Source organism: Bubalus kerabau, chromosome 1 (assembly GCF_029407905.1).
Source record: "Bubalus kerabau isolate K-KA32 ecotype Philippines breed swamp buffalo chromosome 1, PCC_UOA_SB_1v2, whole genome shotgun sequence".
NCBI classification, from domain to species: Eukaryota; Metazoa; Chordata; class Mammalia; order Artiodactyla; family Bovidae; genus Bubalus; species Bubalus kerabau.
In genome coordinates this window covers 238,207,090-238,227,686 of record NC_073624.1, presented here as the reverse complement: position 1 = coordinate 238,227,686, position 20,597 = coordinate 238,207,090, and the positions used below count along the sequence as shown (strand labels likewise).

At 39.4% G+C, this 20,597-nt stretch overlaps 1 protein-coding gene across 1 annotated transcript; it reads left to right on the top strand.

Annotated features, from left to right (window-relative positions):
* The first annotated feature begins 981 nt into the window (after positions 1 to 981).
* Positions 982 to 18,803, top strand: LOC129636829 (hepatitis A virus cellular receptor 2-like). Its single transcript, XM_055560561.1, has 7 exons — positions 982 to 1,036; positions 1,997 to 2,335; positions 3,185 to 3,268; positions 8,710 to 8,750; positions 10,151 to 10,277; positions 13,977 to 14,013; positions 16,084 to 18,803. The coding sequence occupies exons 1-7, from the start codon at positions 982 to 984 to the stop codon at positions 16,241 to 16,243; spliced, it is 843 nt and encodes a 280-aa protein (XP_055416536.1). The 3' UTR covers positions 16,244 to 18,803.
* Positions 18,804 to 20,597: the final 1,794 nt, after the last annotated feature.

Sequence of the window (20,597 nt, the reverse complement as noted above, 5' to 3'; positions counted from 1 at the left end):
AAATAGAATATCGAGGTGCCTTCAGTTCCCCCAACAGGAGGGGGAAAGAATCACTGCAGGAAGGAATGCATTTTTCCTTGGTGGAAGAGTTTGAAAGTTCAGGTCAAAGTCAGAATATTAGAGCAGCTGTTCATATATCACCTAACACAATTTCCTCATGTTATAAGTTTTATAAATGGGGAGGCCAACCTAGTAAGCTTATATGACATAGCTCAGTTTGTATTAGAGCAAGGCTAAGAACTAGTTTCATGATTGGAGTAGAAAGGGCAGCTAAATGTGAGGATAAGGAACAGGTCTGGGATTTCCCTGGCAGTTCAGTGGTTAAGAATGCACACTTCAATGCATGGGGCATGGGTTCGATCCCTGGTCAGGGAACTAAGATCCTACAAGTCACATGGCATGGCCAAAAGGAAAAAAAAAAAAGAAAAAGAATCAGGCCATTCATTCATGATGGTATCTCCCAGCTCCTAGTCCAGTTCCTGACAAGTAGCAGATGCTTCATAAACATTGGTCACAGAACTCACCAGCTGACTGACTTGACTGAATGAATGTATGAGTGATATATTTCTACCTGTGTTCCCAGGGAACACTGTCCATTTCAGACTGAGGACTATTATTTCACTGGAGATAGTAGAGGGCTCACTCTACTTGCCAAGAGACACTTGACAGAGTAACACTTTTCTTCCTCTGAGTATTGCTTCCTCTTCGTTGATGAGGACAGGGTAAATGTCAGTCTTCACAGGATGTGTGTGGTCTAGCATGAGAGAGAAATGGCATTTCCTTTGCTGTCATCGTAGATGACAGTGTTAAGAGAGCAGTGATTGGTAGTCAAATGCCTGCTGTGCTGGGCCAGCAGTCTGCAGAGTGGCCACTGCTCCTGTGACTTGGGAGGAGAGACAGTTCCAGGAAATACTCAGTTCGATTGGAGAATTGAAACGGCACCCAAACAGAGCCATTGTTTGACTTTCTTCTTCAGAACCCATGTTTTCACATCTTCTTTTTGACTGTGTCCTGCTCATGCTGCTACTGCTTACAAGTAAGTCTGGATTTTTGCAGTTGGATAGTACAAGATAAAGATGCAAGGGTGGTCATTGTAATAAGCAAAAGCTTGGAAGAAACCTAAATGTCCACCAGCAGAGTAGTGGCTAAAGAAATTGTGATATACTCATGATACAAATAGCAAAGCTGATGAAACATAATGATATGAGATGTCTTTAAATCATAATGTTAATTGAAGAAAGCAAGGAGCAGAAAAATGGATATATTGGACTTGTTTTTGTGTGTGTCACAGGGGAGTGGGAATACATGAATGCTTCTCTGGGAAAGGGAGCTGGGAAATGGAAAAGAGCAGGGTATGGGAGAGTTGTCATATGCTTTTTATACTGCTTGAATATGTGTGTATATTAGTGTGTAGTTTATATAAATTTTAAACCTCAGAACAGCCATACATTAACTTCTTATTCAGCCAAGGGTTTTTATTCATTATGTGACTAGTGCTTGGTTAAAAAAAAAAAGGAGAGAGAGTTTTGTGTTAGGATAACTGCCCTGAGTTTGTGAATAGACGACTAGCCTAAATGGGTGAGCTCTTTTCCTGGCTGACAGTGACCCACTGCTGATTATCTGTTTCCATCAGCAGTGCCCTTCAATGTTCACAGGACCAGGCCACGATTCTCTCCTTGGGCACTGGTTCTCAAAGTGAGGTTCTAAGATGAGCCATATCCTGAGCGTGTCCTGGGAACTTGTTAGAAATATAATTCTTGGGCCCCACCCAAGAACTATTGAATGGGGAACTCTAGCAGTTGAGCCCAGCTCTCTCTGTTTGAACAAGGCTTTCTGGTGATTCTGGTGCCCCTTGAGTCTGAGAATCATTGCTATAGTGAACTGTTCTCCAAGCAGGACAGCAGCAGTGATTTCCTCTTTATTCTGCAAAGCAGTGCTTGCAGTTTTCTTGAAGTGGACCAACCTCTCTCACTGCTCTCTTTCCCTCTTTATGCAGGTTCTTTGAAAGGGGCATATGTGTCTCAGGTGGGTCAGAATGCTGATCTGCCCTGCACCTACTCTCCAGCTACCACTGAGAATCTCGTGCCTGTGTGCTGGGGCAAGGGACCCTGCCCTGTGTTTGACTGTTACAGCTTGGTGCTCAGGACTGATGGAAGGAATGTGACCTATCAGACATCCAGCAGATACCTACTAAAGAGGGATTTGCACAAAGGAGACGTGACCTTAACCATAAAGAATGTGACCTTAGCTGACAGTGGGACCTATTGCTGCCGGATCCAATTCCCAGGTCTAATGAATGATCGAAAATCAAACCTAGAGTTGATCATCAAACCAGGTGAGTAGACTTTTGCATACCTTCTTTCTGAATGAGATTTGCCTGTGGATCATATTAAATACACTGACTGATCTCACCTTTGGTCTTCCCAATTACAGCCCTCCAGTTGGGTCCCTAAGACCTAAAGTTTAACGGGTCCAACTGTGTTTAATTCCCTCCATCTATTTTTAACCTCATTGCCATAGAATGAAGGAAAGTGCTAGATCAGTGGTCTGAGTACCTGACTGGTCATTGGAATCACCTGGGGAGCGTTTTGACTCCCACAGATAAGCATCTCCAGCCCTGAACCAGGGAAATCAGCATTTCTGGAGGTGGATGGAGCCTGAGCATGGGAGTTTTACAAAGTCTACCCCCAATGATTCTCCCCCATGTGCAGCCAAGATTGAGAACCACTGGACTCTGCATGTTTGGGGAAGAGGGGGCACGTATGCTTTCATGTTTTAATGCTTATAGAGTGTGTACTTAGTGGTTGATGGAGCTAAGTTCAAATTTGACACTGCTTCTTACCAGCTGTGTAATCTTGGTCAAGTTATTTAAACTCTGTGACCTCTTCCTCTATAAAATATAATACTATCTACCCTAGAGGCCAGTGGGAGGATTTTATGAGATGTTTTGTGGAAAGCATTTACTATGGCTGTAAGTTTTATTATTAACAATTAGACTGTGATAATAATGATGTAACACACCTCTGTCAGACATTCTGAGTGTCATACTCTCAACGAAGGTGTTCAGGTAGGTTTGGAAGTTTAGCATGTGTTTCTCTTCTATTGTTGTGTTTACAATTTTTTTTCTGTTGCCACTTTTCTGCTGTCAGAGAAGCCTCATCCTTACGTTGGTTTCTGACTTTAGCCAAGGTCACCCCAGCTTGGACTCCATGGAGGGACATCACTACAGCCTTTCCAAGGATGCTCACCACAAAGGGACCGGTCTCAGGTAATTACACATAGTGTATAGGAGGAAACCTTTAGTTGATTTCTGAGTTCAGAGGATTTAGAATATGGGGAAAATATGAGAAAATAGTTTTAGTGGAGGCACGGATATTTCTGTGCACCCATGGTAGTGACAGGGGTAAGGAAGGGGTGAAGGTAAATTTATGCTGGGAAAAAAGAGCCCCAGGCTAGGATTCTGAATTAGTCATGAGTAGCCCCTACCTGAGCCAAAGCCTTTCACTTCTCCTGATAGCAGCTTCCTCTTCTGTCTGAGGAATGAGTTCAGAGACTTGGATTTCACCACCCAATAATTCCTGACTCTTGAAAAAGATTTTTGATGAGCTTCAGATTTTACCAAACAAGGGAAAAAAAGATTTCTACTATTGACATCCCCGTGTTAAAAAAAAAAAAAAGAGGATACTCTTATATAAGTTTAATGAAAAACTCATTATGTTTCCTTATTATTTTCTGATTTACTCCTGTACTGATGATGTTTTGTCATGTATTGGCCCCAGTCCATGTTTAGGATAATTTGGATTAGGCTATTTCAAGAGTACCTTCTAACTGGAATAAAGTCCCTCATCTTCCTCAGATTCTAACCTCAGAAGGAACAGCTAAAACCTTCAAGTATTTCAACAGGTATTTCCCACAGTGCTCTAGAAAGAAGATAAGGTTGACAGAGCAGACCTCAAGTCACATTGATCAGGGAGGAGTTCTGGTCTCTCTAAACTCTCCAAAGCATAGTCTTTGATTCCGTAAAATGAGGTGGTTGTTGTTGTTTAGTTCCTAAGTCATGTTTGCCTCTTTTGTGACCACATGGACTGTAGCCCATCAAGCTCCTATCCATGAGATTTCCCAAGCAAGAACACTACAGTGGGCTGCCGTTTCCTTCTCCAGGGGATCTTCCAGACCCAGGAATTGAACTCATGTATTCTGAATTGGCAGGTAGATTCTTTACCACTGAGCAACCAGGAAAGCCCTAAAATTTAATAATAGGTAAATTCCAATCCTAATCTATTAAATCTCTCAGATTTAAATAAGGAAGTGTGTCTAGAGTGCTTAGCCCAGAGTCTGATCATGGTACATACTCAGCACAAGTTAGCTACTGTCATTTTCAGTAAGATCTGGAGGCAGAATGAGGTTGCAATTAAGTACTTCTTCAGTGATGGGCTTCTCAGGTGACTCTGTGGGTAAAGAACCTGACTGAAATGCAGGAGACACAAGAGATGAAGGTTCAATCCCTGGGTCAGGAAGATCCCCTGGAGAAGGACATGGCAACCCACTTCAGTATTCTTGCCTGGAGAATCCCATGGACATAGGAGCCTGTCAGGCTATGGTCCATACGGTTGCCAAGAGTTGGACATGGCTGAAACAACAGCACAGCACAGCGCTTCAGTGATAGGCAGAATGGGTTCTAATGTCAGCTTTTTGTGTTAGTTTTATAAACTCAGTTTTGTTGCTCAAACTCTGTGAGGCTCAATTTCCTTACCTCTATAATGAGGCTAATTTCCAGTGCCTATGTCATAAGACTATTGTAAAGATTGAAGTGATGACACATGTAAAGCACTAAGCATAATGCATAGTGCCCTGCCCAGACAAAGCACTCACATATTAGTTATTTTAAATATTAATGTCAGTGCTCTAGAGGTTGAATCTTTTTGTTGGTTCTTTAGTCACTGGGTACCAAGATCTCTCATGCGATTAGTAAGGAAGTTAAATATGGTGGAAACAGATGATCACCCAAATAGTGAGCTAATCGAATCATACCAAGTGTTTATCATATGTCATTGTTATATTTTAAAGAATTCCATGACTGTAGACCTTGAAGGGAATGGTGGGAGTCCCACTTACCCATCATGGGTTTCAGTGCTCTTTACAATGTCACGCCCAAGTGGACATTTGCTGTGTGACCACACACCTTCCCAGATGGAGAAGAGGCTTCCTCACAAGGCATGCACGTTTTTTGAGGTGTCTATACCATAACCAGAAGTGGCCTTCACTTCAGGTTTTACTAGTTTATTCCTTCCCTTTAGGGCAACAGAATGGGGCCATCTTTTGTACCTGGGAATATAGGGAGAGTGCCTACAATCTCTGAGCTTTTCAAAGACCTGAGAAAATACTTAAACAAAAAAAGGCAATGGCTCCAAACTACAGAAATAAAATGAAAAGTTGAAATTAATTAGTATTTAATTAGTTAATTAATTAGTATTTAATGGTATGACTATAATATGTAACATTATACCAGTTAATTACCTGCAAGTCAGCTTGTGTGTAGTTGTACACACCATTTCTTTAATGTGGAATGTGGGTACATATGCTTGTTATGAAGTGGAGAGGAGCCTTTACAAGTACGAGTTCCAAGGGTCTTTGAGGTTCCTAAACCAACTTTGAACATCGGACAAATGAAATTTCTCTTCCACCTGAAGAAAGCAGGACTGGATCATGGATGAATCCTTAGCTCTGGAAGTAGACTTGATTTGAATCTTGGGTTCTCCAGTTAATAGCTATGTGATCTTGGACAAAATACCTCTCTGAGACTTCTTCATTTGAAAAATGGGAAAATAATAGTACTGTGCACACAGTGACTGCAGCCATGGAATTAAAAGATGCTTGGTTCTTCAAAGAAAAGCAATGGCAGCTCTAGACAGTGTATTAAAAAGCAGAGACATCACTTTGCTGACAAAGGTCCGTGTGGTCAAAATGGTTTTTCCAGTAGTCATGTATGGATGTGAGAGTTGGACCATGCAGAAGGCTGAGTGCTGAAGAACTGATGCTTTTGAACTGTAGTGTTGGAGAAGACTCTTGAGAATCCTTTGGACAGCAAGGAAATCAGACCAGTCAATCCTAAAGGAAATCAACCCTGTGTATTCATTGGAAAGACTGGTGCTGAAGCTGAAGCTCCAATACTTTGGCCACCTGAAGTGAAGAGCTGACTCATTGGAAAGACCCTGATGTTGGAAAATATTGAGGACAAGAGAAGGGATTACAGAGGATGAGATGGTTGGATGGCATCACTTACTCAATGGACATGAGTTTGGGCAATCTCACAGAGATAGTAAAGGACAGGGAAGCCTGATGTGCTGTAGTTCATGGGGTTGCAAGTCGGACATGACTTAGTGACTGAACAAGAACAACATGGTGGTGAAGATGAAAAGATATTGTGCATGTAGAGTACTAAGCACTGTGTCAGGCACATAAAACATGCTAGATGGTAAATATTAAGTTTGTATACTTTTAAGATCATCAACCTGCTCTGCCAGTCTTGGGTTCTCTAGGAAACACACTGTAACTTCCTCCATCTGTCCCACCCATCTTGGTTGACGTCAATCTATGTGAATATAAGCTGTGATAACCCAATAATAGGGCTTTAGTTGATTGATCATTTTCACTGTAAGATGAAGTTAAAAAAAAAAGTTAGAAGTCAGACAGTCTTATCATTTAAGCCAAGAAAAGTAATTGTATGGAAGCAGAAAGTAGATTTACACTAGAAAATATTGTATGTGTAGTTTACTTAGTAGCTCCACCAGTGTGGTTTTAAAATTCCTTTTCGTAAAGGAGCAAAGGTAAATGGGAGATAACGTCTTTCCTTTTCTTAAAGAATAAACAAAACTTTAGGCTGAGAATATGCTTTTGTAATATTAAAATCAGAGTCTGTATGCCAGGAGTTTAGCATTAAAAGGCTTAGACTTTGAAGCTTCCAGAAAGTGACCATGGCATTTAGGAAGTTTCAGAGCCTCTGACTCAACCAGAAAAATGAGTTTCCATCCTTAAGCTTCCCAAGGCTGACGATTTATTGGTTTGTAAAATGCATTGTTTATGAGATAAGGGCCTGCGCCCATCTTGTTCACTGTTCTGTCCTCTGTGCCTGGCATAGAGTGGGGATGTAATATATGTTCATTGAATGGATAGGCAGATGAATAAATAAATGCCTAAAAAGGAAAGAAAGTGATCTGGGATCTGGGCAACATGATGAGCTTAGTAATCACAGTGCTGAGGTGAGCATTGTTGGAGGCAGCATAGTTAAGTGTGTACTTAAGGCCATGCAGACCTAAATTGGAAGGCCATTTCTGTTATTCGCTAAGCTGTATGACCTTGGGTAAGTCATTTAGCGTCCTAATTCTTAGCTGCTTCGTCTGCGTAATGGGACAGATAGTCCCCACTTTAAGATAGTTGTTTTGAGTGTTAAATGAGATACTTCACTTGAAGAATTTAACACAATGCCTATTCATAGTAAATTATAGTTACAGTTATTATTATTTTCATTTTTTAGGGAACAAAATACCCTCTCTCTTAATGTTAAATGGTTTTGAGAAAATCAACTTTCCTTACCTTTCAGATTCTAATCATGCCATATCTTTATCCATTCATTTGTTGATGGACATCTATACAATGGAATATTACTTAGTTATAAAAATGAAATAATGCCATTTGCAGCAACATGGGTGGACTTTGAGATTATCATACTAAGTGAAGTAAGCCAGAGAAAGGCAAATGTCATATCATATTGCTTATATGTGGAATCTAAAAAAGACTGTACATATGAACTTACTTACAAAACAGAAATAGACTCATAGACATAGGAAACAAACTGATGGCTACCAAAAGGGTAAAGGGTGAAGGAGGGATAAATTAGCAGTTTGGGATTAACATATAAGAGGCATCCTAGTTGGCCCTAGTGGTAAAGAATCCACCTGCTAATGCATGAGATGCAAGAGATGGGGTCCAACCCCTGGATCAGGAAGATACCCTGGAGTAAGAAATGACAACCCACTCTGGTACTCTTGCCTGGAAAAGTTCCATGAACAGAGAAGCCTAGCAGGCTACAGTCCATGGGGTCTCAAAGAGTTGAACATGACTGAGCGACTGAGCACACAGATATATAAAATAGATAACCAACAAAGATCTACTGTATAGCACAGGGAACTATACTCAGTAAGTTGTAATAACCTGTAAGGGAAAAGAATCTGAAAAAGTATATATATATTCTGAATCACTTTACTGTATACCTGAAACTAACACAACATTGTAAATCAACTATATGTCAATTAAAAAATGAACAAAATAAATATTAAAGAGCAGTCATTTGATCTAAAAAAAGTCTAATTATAATGCCTGCTTGTGTATTGTCAATGCTGTTAGAATTTTGCAGACCATTTTAGGTCCTATGGACACAACAAACTACGTATTCAAATACGTCTTCCCAGAAGAAGTCTCCATTTCATAGAACATAGGTAGTTTGGTTTGTTATCTGGGTGAAAAAAAGGTCATCCTAGAGTTGATTTGTAAGTGTTCAATAAATTCTGTTGGTTTCTCAGTTAATTATTGTGAAGAGTATGAAGTAGAATTAATTTCAAATAGAATTATAGGCAGCTTAAAAAAAAACCAACAAACATCATATAAAAGAGCATTTCTAACTGTTTTGGCTATTTTTCTTCTTTGTGGTAGAGACGCGGACACTGGAGACCCTCCATGATAAAAATCAGACAGTAAGTAACTGTGTGTGCGAGCTCAGCTCATGCTCAACTCAAAGAAAAAAAAATATAGCTTTAGACTTCCTTCCTGTCCACTCCTTCCTTGGGGAAAAATACCTCATCTCCCTTGGCTTTGGGTTCCTTGACTATAACATGTTGCTGATGACAATTGTAACTGCAGAGGCCTGTTGTAAGGATGGAATGAGATGATGCATATAAAAGGGCCTGGCACACAGTAGGTGTGCCAAAAGGAAGACTCACTAGCATTTTGTTCTTATCCTGAAATTTCACAACTGTATACCACTGTGGAGGGTTCAGACACCCTGCATCTCCTGAGAGTAGTGTTTTTCCTTGTTAACATTTCTACCCTAATGAGAAAGATTGTTTGTTTAAATGTATTTATTTATGACAAGACACCAGTCAGGAATATTCTAAGGTAAGAACTTACATATCTAACCAAAAACAAAGCCGTATTTCAATCAACCACCATTTTAATGTCTCCCACCTTCTCAGAATGGAAGGGAAAACCACTAGAAAACAATCTGATAGCAGTGACTGGGAAATTGTTTGAGGACATACCCGGGAGTCTGCATTCATTTGACTCAGTCTGACTCACTCTCAAGTATTTTGTGTTTGTCCTGCGGTCTTTGCAATCCAGGACTGCCTTTTAAATACCTCTTTGTGCCACACTGCTCAGGGCACATTTTCACAGTGCACTTGCAGTAAATGTGTGTTGAATAAACGGAGGACTTAATTGCTTAATGTTGTTTTAAAAGTGTTCACTGTTACTCTTTTTAAAGGGGGAACATGAACTGAAAGTTTAGAAGCAGGATGCAGAACAATAGCAATAAAAGCTACCACTGATTGAACATTTATCCTGTACCAGGCTCTGTGCCAAGCATTTTCTGGTTTTTGTCACTTAATTTTCCCGATAACTTTACAAGATGACTCTGCTGTTTGGTGACAGAACTGGGATTTGAAGCCAAGACTGTCAGGCTGCAAATTCCTAGCTTTTAAATCACTATCTTTCTGTGGAAATTGGGGTTTCATGGTACAACACCAAATTTAGACCTCTCTGAAACTCCCTGGAAACACGAGGGAATCTTATATAAATAGGGTTCCACTTTAATGTTCATTTTTGTTGGGGAAATTGGGAGTCCATTTACTAAGGCTACTTCTTCACCCACAGCACAGACAAGCATATGTTATTCTCTTGCTAAGTCCAAAACTTGAGCTAATCTCTTTCTTTGGGTGGTTTGAAGCTTGTCTAGACGGGGACAGATTGTGAGTCACTTCAAGGTCCCTGCTTTCCTGGGACACTGTGAAAGGGCTGTTCTGATGCATAAGTCGTGAGATTACCTGGGCAGACAATGGGTTTCTGGCCATTTGCTGTAATTCTGTTTGCGTTTCCATAGGAAATATCCACACTGGCTACTGAGTTACAAGACATGGGTGCCACCACCAGAACAGGCCTCTACATAGGAGCAGGAGTCTCTGCTGGGCTGGCTCTGATTCTTATCTCTGGTGGTCTAATTCTCAAATGTAAGTCATCTGATGGTGCTTCTCTCTCCCTCTGATAAGGAACTGTTAATATAGGAACCAACCCAAACCTAGACATTATAATCATTAGGTTATATTGATTAGAATGAATACTCTTTAGTCCTTTCAAATCACAGGATTAATAATAGCTTGTTTTTATTCAGTGCTTACCGTGTAACAAGCATGTCTTTATATTTATCATTGTCACCATCTTATAAGGTAGGTAGTACTGTTATCCCCATTTTTTACAGCAGAGGAGAGTAACACTTAGAGACGGTAAACTTTCAAGGTTTTCTCAAGGTTTCAGAATCGGTAAGTGGCAAAGCTGGAATTCAGATTCAGGCAGGTTGATTCTAGTACCTATTTTCTTATTTTGTAAAGAGCATAAATATTTTAAATTCATGGATTAGCAATCACTTCCTTCTATGCATTTTCTATCTTATGTATCTCTTACGTGTGGTTCTTTAAAGAGGGGCAGCAAGTTCCTTTAACACTGGGTCATGGTCAAGGTTGCAGCATTTATTATTTTCCTCCATTGTGGCACTCAGCAAACTTTTTACTTCTAAGTTGCTTATGTTTATTTAAAAAAAAATAAGTATAATTTATATGTGATACACTGTCTATGTAAAATGTGTCCGACTTAATGAATTTTTGAAGATGATTTCACTCAGGAAACCATCACCACAATCAATGACCAAACACTTCCATCACTCTGAAAGCCTCACATACTTTAATAATTGTGATATATTCTCTTCTCTTTGAGGCAGAGGCCAAGGCCTTATACCTCTATTATTTTAGTAGCCTTTCTTACTCATCTGTAAACATAGACTGTGTGTAGGATTACAAACCATTCCAAAATTTCCCAGGACTGAAGTGGGGCGGGGGGTCTGAATATGTGGGTTTTCAGTGCTAAAACTGGGACAGTCCAGGGAAAACTGGGATGCACTGCTCATCCTGTGTGGCTTAAAGCTTCCAAATGCTTTATGTGCATTAAATCCTCATAATTACCCTGTTGAAAAAGGTTCTGATATTGTTCTCATTTACCATTTGGAGAGCCATTGTGTTGAAAGGTTAAGTAACTTTTAGTCCGACATGACACTGTTAATTGATAGAGGATTTGAAACCAGGGCTATCCTGCTTACCTTTTTGTTATTCTGCCATTAATGGTAAATGAATTGTTCAGAGGAAGAAGCTACTCACTCCCACTTCCCCGAGTTTATGGAGAGGTAGCAGTGGAGTTTGGGAATTGACCACATGAATATGGAATCTACAGGCTGATAAGGAGTAATGATAACACCCACTTTTTGTGTTCTGCCAAGGCCTGGATATTGGGGACTGTTATGGTTTGGGTAAAAGGGTGTGGAAAGAGGTTGATGACGAGTAGGAGAAGTCATGTTTTGTACACACATATGATTACTGCCAAAATGGTATGGGGAGGGAGGTGGGAGGGGGGTTCAGGATGGGGAACACGTGTACACCTGTGGCGGATTCATGTTGATGTATGGCAAAACCAATACAATATTGTACAGTAATTAGCCTCCAATTAAAATAAATAAATTTATATTAAAAAAAATGACTACGTAGAAGAATAGATGGGAAAGTTGTGTACAAATTGCAGTCTTTTTCCTAGAAGCTGCTAGAAAAAAATCACACAACGAGGGTGACAGGTTTTTAATCATGACATCAAAGCCATAAATTGGCACTCAGAAATGTGCAGCAATCTTGTATCTTCCTAGTGCAGTGTCTGAGATGGGCATCACATATTTCACTGCTGCTCAAACCTCCCTCCCTTCTCACTGCACTGATGAAGTATTAAAAGCCTGTTTCAACTACTTTGGCATAGCCATGACTTCCTGCTTCCTTTGATCACTTTCTCCAGAATCATCTCTTTCTCCATTCCTATTTAAGCTTTTTTTATTAGTGTAAAAATAAGATCTAGTTCACACATTTCTCTCCAGCTACTCCCATTTCTCTCCTCTCCTTCACAGGCATATTTCAGATGAGTTATTCCTACATTTCATTCCTCTGTACTCTTCAAACACCCTCAACCCCATTTAGCTTCTACACCTGAATTGCCATGGAAGTAGTTTTAGTTCAAGCTCAGTGATCTCCATTTTGATAAACCCAGTAGATACCTCTGTCTTCATTGCAATACATCCATCTTTCAGTAATATTCAACTAAGTTGACCCTCACTTATTCCAAAAAAGTCTTCCTTCTCTTGACTTCTGAAGCACCACTCTCACTTTGGCCACTCCTTTTCAGTCATTTTTATAATTCTCTCTTCTTCAGCATGATCTTTAGGTGTTGAGATTCTCCAGAGCTGGTGTTTTTCCTCTCTCCATACTCTCTGGATGATGATAACCTATATTTCCATAGACTTAAATGTCATCCTTAGTTTCTGTCTTCAGCACTCAAGGGTGTTGGTACTGACTGTCCAGCTGTTCAGGTGTTATCTCTACTTATTTATGTCTCCCACCTTACCATGTCCAAAAAGGAGCTCTGGAGTCTATATTCCACCTTTTTAAAACCCTACCCCACCTCGCTGGGTCTTCATCATAGTGTTTCCCTACCATCCAACTGGTTGCCTGAGCTAGAAGCCCTCCTTGAATTCTCTCCTTCTTCACTCCTAACACACAATCCCAACTACACACAATCCAGTTTCACTTCCTGCACTTTCCCCAAAACATATCTAAAATCCATTCATGATTCTGTGCCTCTCTGTCACTACCTTACTCTGAGGCAGTTCATGCCTTACCTGCTCATTTTTTCATACCTCCTTTTAGTTCATCCCCCACATAGCAACCAAAGTGATTTTCTTGACACCCAGTTATATCATTTTTCTGGCCTTCAATTATTTCTTATGTCTTAGGATAAAACCCAAGCTCCTGATTATGACTTCAAGGGTCCTATAGTATCTAGCCCAGCCTCCATTTCAGACCTTACCTTGTACCACTCTTTTATTCCAGTCATGCTTTCAGTTTCAGGCAATTATCACCATCTTTACCAGGGCTTTACTCAATCCAGAATGCTCATCCTGATTCTTCATTTGGCTGACTCATTCTCTTCTTTCAGAACTGAGCTTAACGATCATCTTAGTGGTATGTATCTGTTCATTCCATACTCCTAACTAATCTCTGCTCCTCTCTCCCCTTTGGCAACCATAAGTTTGTTTTCTGTGTCTGTGAGTCTGTTTCTGTTTTGTAAATAAAGCTATTTAATGTTTTTAGCTTTCACATGTAAATGATATGATGTTTGTCCTTCTCTGTCTTATTTCACTCAGTATGATAATCTCTAGGTTAATCCATTTTGCTGCAGTACTTTCCTTTCTGTCACATCAAGTTTGAAATTATTTTATTTTTTCTATTTCTTATTTTTTTTTCTTAAATGCCTCCCCACTGGAAGACAAGCTTAATGAAGTCAGGGCTCATAATTCATTTTTGTGTCCCCGGTGCTTAGCATACTACCAGATATGTAGTAGGCACTCCCTATATTTGTTAAATATGAAAATACATCTTTATTACTTTCTACCACAGTTTACATAATAAACCAAGACACACATCAGTGGTTTGATGTAGTTAAAATCTTAACTGGTAGACCAGATTTCCCTAAACAATCTTTGCCTCCCATTAGCCCATTTTGTTTTTATCTCATTTATTTTATTAAAGCATTTTAAATGGATTTTCGTTTGTCTTTCTACTTAGGGTATTCTGATAGAAAAAAGAAGATACAAAATTCAAGGTAAGAATCATGAGTAGGGTAGGAGAAGGTGGGGATCTTGGGTGACCCTTCAGCTGATTGAGCACCTACTCCACCCAGGCTCTAGGTGGCCGCTGGTTACAGAAGTGAACGAGAAGCTCAGCATCTCTCAGAGCTTTTCATAACTCAGCCTGGTTCTTCTGAACTCTGATTGCCTGTTAGAATCACCCAGGGAACTTAAACATATTTGTCTATCCCAGAGCAAATACATTAGAATCTTTGGGGATGAGGTCTCATCATAGTGAAAAAGTGAAAGAGTTAGTTGCTCAGTTGTGTCCGACTCTTTATGACCCCATGAACTGTAGCCCGCCAGGCTCCTCTGTCCATGGAATTCTCCAGGAAGGAATACTGGAGTGGGTGGCAATTCCTTTCTCCAGTGGATCTTCCCGACTCAGGGATCAAACTCGGGTCTCTTGCATTGCAGGTGGATTCTTTACTATCTGAGCCACCAGGGAAGCCCTTATTGTTCTAAAAACTTTCTAGGTAATTGTAATGTACAAACAGAGTTGAAAACTGCTTGTCTGTCATATTGCAGAATTAGTCTCCATTCCTAATTACACTACACTACACACACAGAAAGCTTATATAACTTTTACTGGGTTTCTGTGACATTTGGGACATGGGCAGAATGAAATATATTTTAAGAAAAAAATGATTCTGTCCACTGAATACTATCTGAACCACTAATAATTTTAGACTAAGTCTAGGTGGTGCTAGTGGTGAAGAACCTGCCTGCCAGTGCAGGAGACATAAGAGATGCAGGTTCACTCCGTGGGTCGGGAAGATCCCTTGGAAGAGGGCATGGCAACCCACTCTTGCCTGGAGAATCCCATGAACAGAGGAACCTGGAAGGCTACAGTCCCTAGGATCATAAAGAGTTGGACACGACTGAGGTGACTTAGCATTCACACACACTAGATGGTATAGTTAGTTATGAAGACAAAATAATCTACAGTAAAAACATAAGACCAAATAAAACATTTAATCATCATGGCTCTATATGATATATAAGCAGCATTTATTAGAGCTGAAACCTGAAATGTTGTAATATCAATAGGTAATATTTACATTTACGTGTACTACTGCTGCTCCTGCTGCTGCTAAGTCACTTCAGTCGTGTCCGACTCTGTGCGACCCCATAGACGGCAGCCCACCAGGCTCCGCCATCCCTGGGATTCTTTATGAAATTATTGGGTTAATGTTTTATCTCTACCTATAAATGTAAACCCCATAGAAAATTAGAAAGTCATCAGCCACATTAATAACTGTATCCCCTAGTGCACACCTGATTCTTAGTACACACTTCATAAATATTTGAGGATTGCATGGATAAATGTTCCTTAAAGCAGCCCTGTGAGAGAAGAGTACTTATTCCTATTGTATAGATGAGGACCCTAACACCCTGAGTTTACTAATATACAGCCTCCAGGAGCTTTCTGTGTTTTGTTCACTGTAGTATCTCTTGATGCATTGGCTCAGTGTGTAACACACTAAATAGTTCTTGAATGAATAAATGGAAAAGGCAAATCCAACTTAACCTAGATCTTACGGATGGTAAGCAACAGAGGTAGAATTCAAACTCAAGTCTCACTGGATCCATAACACATTCCTTTTACTTTTTGGAATTGTTTAAACCCACATAATAATTGAAATAACAGTGCAATTTGAGCATGTTATTTGATATCTTGTCACATTTACTTTGTTTCTTTATGTATACAATTTTGTTTTTTTTCTGAACCATTTGTACAGGTGTTTCAGACATCTTGACACTTCACATAAACACTTTAGTCTGCACTTCCTCAGAATGAGTATATTCTCTTAGATAACACAATTCCACTTTTATACCTAAGAAATTTCAAATTAATTTGAATTTGTACAGAGTATTCCCCAGATTATTTCATCGCTATTTTATGTTTTCCCTTCCTAGTCAGGACCTGATCAAGGATCGTATACTGCCTTGGTTGCTAACTCTTTAGCAAAGCCCGTTCTCTCAATTCTATTACATGTTGTCCAGAAAATGCTTAACTCAACTACAATACTTTATTTCCACAGCCTCATCACTTTGGCCAACCTTTCTCCTTCTGGGTTGGCAAATACAGCAGCAGAGGGGATGCACCCAGTGGAAAACATCTATATCATTGAGGAAAACGTATATGAAGTGGAGGATCCATACGAGTGTGACTGCTCCGTCAACAGTGGGCAGCAATCCTAACAACCTCTGGGCTGCTGTCACCTTTCAATGCCACCAGATTCAACCACTTCATTTAGGGGCTTGGTGTTGTCTTCTTTGAAGACATGAGATGGCTCAGCTGACTGATTTGAGAAATTCTGCCCTTGGCCACTGAGCAGAGTTTTTCCATATTTTAAAGATAACTAGCTCACTCGAGGATTGAGCTGGGACCTGTGTGGTAATACGCAGGCACTACATTGCCTCTGCGTTCCATCCACCCAACTCAGAGACTGCTAATTGGGACATTAGAGCTCCAGTGGGCTTTTATAGAGAGTAAGAATTCTTAATATGGGATCTCTGGAATTCTAGATATTCGATTACACGGTGTGTCCATGAAACTCCTGAAAATACAGGGGAAATTACGTGCTGAGATATATGTGTGTCTTTTTCAATACAGGAAGTCTCAAGGGGTCACTGATTCTCAAAGAGCTCTGTGATCCATAGAAGGGGTTAGGAAACTACTGGAGTAGGACTAGGTGGTCTTGATTCCCTCAAAGCCTCAAGGTTTATTCTTCTTTGAATGTTGACTCTGCAACAGTAAGTGCCAATGCACAGCTCTCCTTGGCCTCAGTTAAGAAGATGGCCCAGCAAGGCCTGTGGTGTGGCAGATGCTCCTGGAGAAAAAGGAAGTACACTCAGTGTGTATTGACCAGTTTTGCTTGGGGTGTACTCAAAGGGAAAGATCTCTAACCGACTTCTCCATTCATAGAGAGAAATGGAGCAGTGTTTTTCATAAAAGAAGAAGCAGGACTGGGACACAAATTCTGTTCCCTGGTGGAAAGTAGGTGAAGGCTTTTAGCCATCTTTATTTGTCAGAGTCAGATCCCTTCATGCTTCGACAATGGTCCTTAAGCTTCAGTGCCAAGATGGTGGAGAGTAGGTCCATCTTGCCTGTTTTTTCCTCCCCAGTTATGGCACAACTCTGACACATAATAGAGATTTACTTAATATCTTTGGAGTGAAAAAATTAAACAAGCAGAAAGGCAAATTTCTGGAAAAACTTTTCCATTGGAGAATTCAGATAGAGCTCTGTACCTTCACTTGTGGGGAACTAAAAAATACTCTTAATCATCTGTTTCTGGTCTTGTCCAGCTCTTAGTTTCTCAGCATCTTCTTCCAGCTCAGGTCCTGGAAGTCTATTACTCTCCTGTTTTCTTTCTCTTTTCTGCTGGATGTATCAACAGTAGAGACCTGCCTGAAAACGGCCTTCTCCGGGTGATGACTAAAGTGCTACTGTGTTCATGCAGGAGATGTTGGTCACCGAGGATGCAGGCAGCCTGTTTCTTACAGTGTTCAGGCTGCATCTAGACAGGACTGAGAAGCATTGGTTTTCTACTGGAGATTTGAAAGGGAGATCATTTTGCAAAGTTCAAGGCAGTGGCTTTTAAACAAGCTGAATAATTAATCTTAAGTGTTTTTGGTTTATGAAATTCTAGAGGGAAGAGGTTTCAGAACACATTTAAACCAGGTCAATAATTGCTCCACAAAAGGGATTCTTATCCTAAAAAAATCTTTAAACAAGGATATATATATAAGAACAACTCTTGCAACAGTGTTTGTGAGAGACTTTTTCCATGCATTGGGGAATAGTTGGTTAGGTGGTATTGCCAACACACTGGAACAGTTAAAAAAAAATTAGGTGGTTTCATCATTAAGTTGTTTTGCTAGTTCAACAGACACTAAGTGCTTACCTTGTGCCAGGGACTCTGGTGCTGGGATCACAGAGACCGAATAGACACATCCCTGACCTCATGGAACTTCTGACTGATCTGACAGGAAGGAGGATCTCATTCATTCATTCAGTGAACATTTTTTGGCACCTAGTTTGTGCCAGACAGTGTTTTAGTTCCTAGAAATATAGCAGTGAAGGAAACAGACAAAATCCCTAGTTTCACAGAGCTGTGTTACTTGTCAAAGGAGAAATCTATATTGCTAAAAAAAAAAAAAAGTTCTAAAATAGTATAGTTAAGTCTATTTTTTCTTTTACTGTAAAATATTCCAGAAGCATATTCCAAAGTTAATATGGTATTCCACAGGGGCAAATAGTCAAGAGTTTCACTTTTTCCTTTTATGTGCTTCTGTAACTGTTTGAATCATTTTCTCCATTTTTTTGTAATAAAGAAATTGATTTAAGTATGATCACAATGTTTTCCTGTCCACCCTCCTCCTCATAGAAAGAAATGAAGACTTTGGATAAGCTCAGGTCACAGCCAGCGGTAGTGTGTAGCATCACTCTAGACGTGTCAAGAGTGATTCCAGCAGGGATTGGGACCCTGGCTTTCAGGGTAGGACCAACTCTGTATCAGTGATTTGTAATGAGGAAGATGGCAGAATCTATAACAAACTATCAAGGAACCCCCAAAGGGTCTGGGTGATGACAAGTGGTAACTTAATTAAAAACAACATAGGAAGATTGAATGTGTGGTTTTTCTCTTAGAAGTGCCTTAGAAATTTTTCTCCTAGATCTGTGCCGTAGACACCCACAGGGCCTGAAGAGGCTCCTTGATCTTTTCAGACTGAAAATTTAAGATCTTGCCATGTTTTATCTGCCTATCACTTTTAGTGTTAGAATTCCCAAGGCAGAAATTCTAAGCAGTTTGACTTGTCATTCATTTATTTGGGAACATTCCCTTATGCATATTTCCATTTAAATTTAATTTTCACATAAGTTTGAATTTTTTTTTTAACTGAATACAAATTAATTTTGTCCCCAGATTTCTACTGAGAAAGTCTTTCCAGAGGTAAGTAGAGATGCCCTAGATCTGTAATTTTAAAGATTTTCGTCATTCTTTTCTGGAACTCAGCTGGAAAGGGGAAAAGGAGAGAAGCAGCTGGGACACTTGGTTGGAGAGTTCTCAAGCTTAAGGGGAGCTCAGATTTTAACCAGTTTTCAGTGGAAAAGCTGTGCAGTAGAGAATGCGTCAGAAATGTGACTTTCAAGATTCTAGATCCTCTACATCTTTTTTTCAGTTGTATTGCCTGTAATTATAAAGGTCACTCATTTACATAGTAGCAGTTTTCTTTCGTAATTGTTAGTCAAGCTCCTTCTGCTTATGGTGTGACTCTTTTTCCAGAGAAAGCAGTGATGTTTTATTTTTTTTTATTTTTTTATTTTTTTCACGCACTTTCAAGATCATAGTTTATTTATTACTTCAGATAAAAAGATAGTATACATATTAGGGAATCCCTTAAAACTCAACTCTAGAGTTATACACCATCTAGTACTTTTGCATTGAAGGTTAACCAAAAAAATCTCTAAACACCTGAAAGCCCCACTAGTATCATGAACTATGGTAATAAAAAATTTGACATTTAATTTGTTCAATATATACTATTTACATTATGAAACCAATGGTGATCCAATAAACAGTGATAAAAGTAAAAATAAACTTTAAAAAGCAAAGGTTTATATTCTTAGAATGTGCTAATTATCATAATTGTATATAAAAATTAAAACATAGCAGAGCTTTCTGTTACAAAATTCTTAATCATCTGAGTTGTAGTCATTACTTGCTAACGATTTACATGCAACATCTGCTAGTACTGACATTTGATTGTTTTCCCCCAAGAAAGTGTGAGTCGATATTGAAGAGCAGACATTAATTTACCTGTGGACAGAAAAAGATAAAACTGTACTCAAGATTAGTACTGGTCACAAGCCTCTTCTCTATAGAAATGATAAAAGTAGTAAGACCAAAAAAAAAAAAAAAAATCCAAAAAGGAGATGCATAGGCAAAGAGTACCATGAATGGCACAGCTCAAAAAATGCTGGGACCAATGAAGCCATACATCTTTTCTCTCCTTAATGATGAGAGGTCTATCTTGCCACCAAATTATAATGACTGTAGCAAGTAAGGGGCACCAGGTGTACAACCAATTAAATCCTGCAAAATACTAAGATGGGCAGGGGTGGCCAGAAGAAGGAACAATTTATATATACTTCAAACTATATGAAACAGCAGTGATGTTTTAAAAAATTATTTAAGCTATGCAGGTATGGTTGTGGTGGTAAAATGTTTAAATATCCACATTATTTTTAATATAATTGTTTTGTGGGTGGGTGACCTTTGGGAAGTATTTTGTTGCAGGTTTATAGTCTATACTTAACAACATGCCTTATGACAATCTGACATGTTGTCCTTTGTAATTTCTACATTTCATGCCTTTTAAACCTACTTCATGTAAAATGAAAGTATTTTACACTCCAATGCAGTGTTTAAAATTATCTTCATTTGGCCAGTTCTGAAATAGCCATGTATCTATATATCTATATCAAATCTGTTTTAAATTTTGTTATCCAGTTTTACCTGCCATTCCTACTCATTTGCATGCTGAG

Coding starts and splice junctions, on each gene's coding strand:
- LOC129636829 (XM_055560561.1), top strand. CDS start 982: ATGTTTTCACATCTTCTTTTTGACTGTGTCCTGCTCATGCTGCTACTG. Junction 3,269..8,709: donor CACAAAGGGACCGGTCTCAG/GTAATTACACAT, acceptor TCTTTGTGGTAG/AGACGCGGACACTGGAGACC. Junction 8,751..10,150: donor TCCATGATAAAAATCAGACA/GTAAGTAACTGT, acceptor GCGTTTCCATAG/GAAATATCCACACTGGCTAC.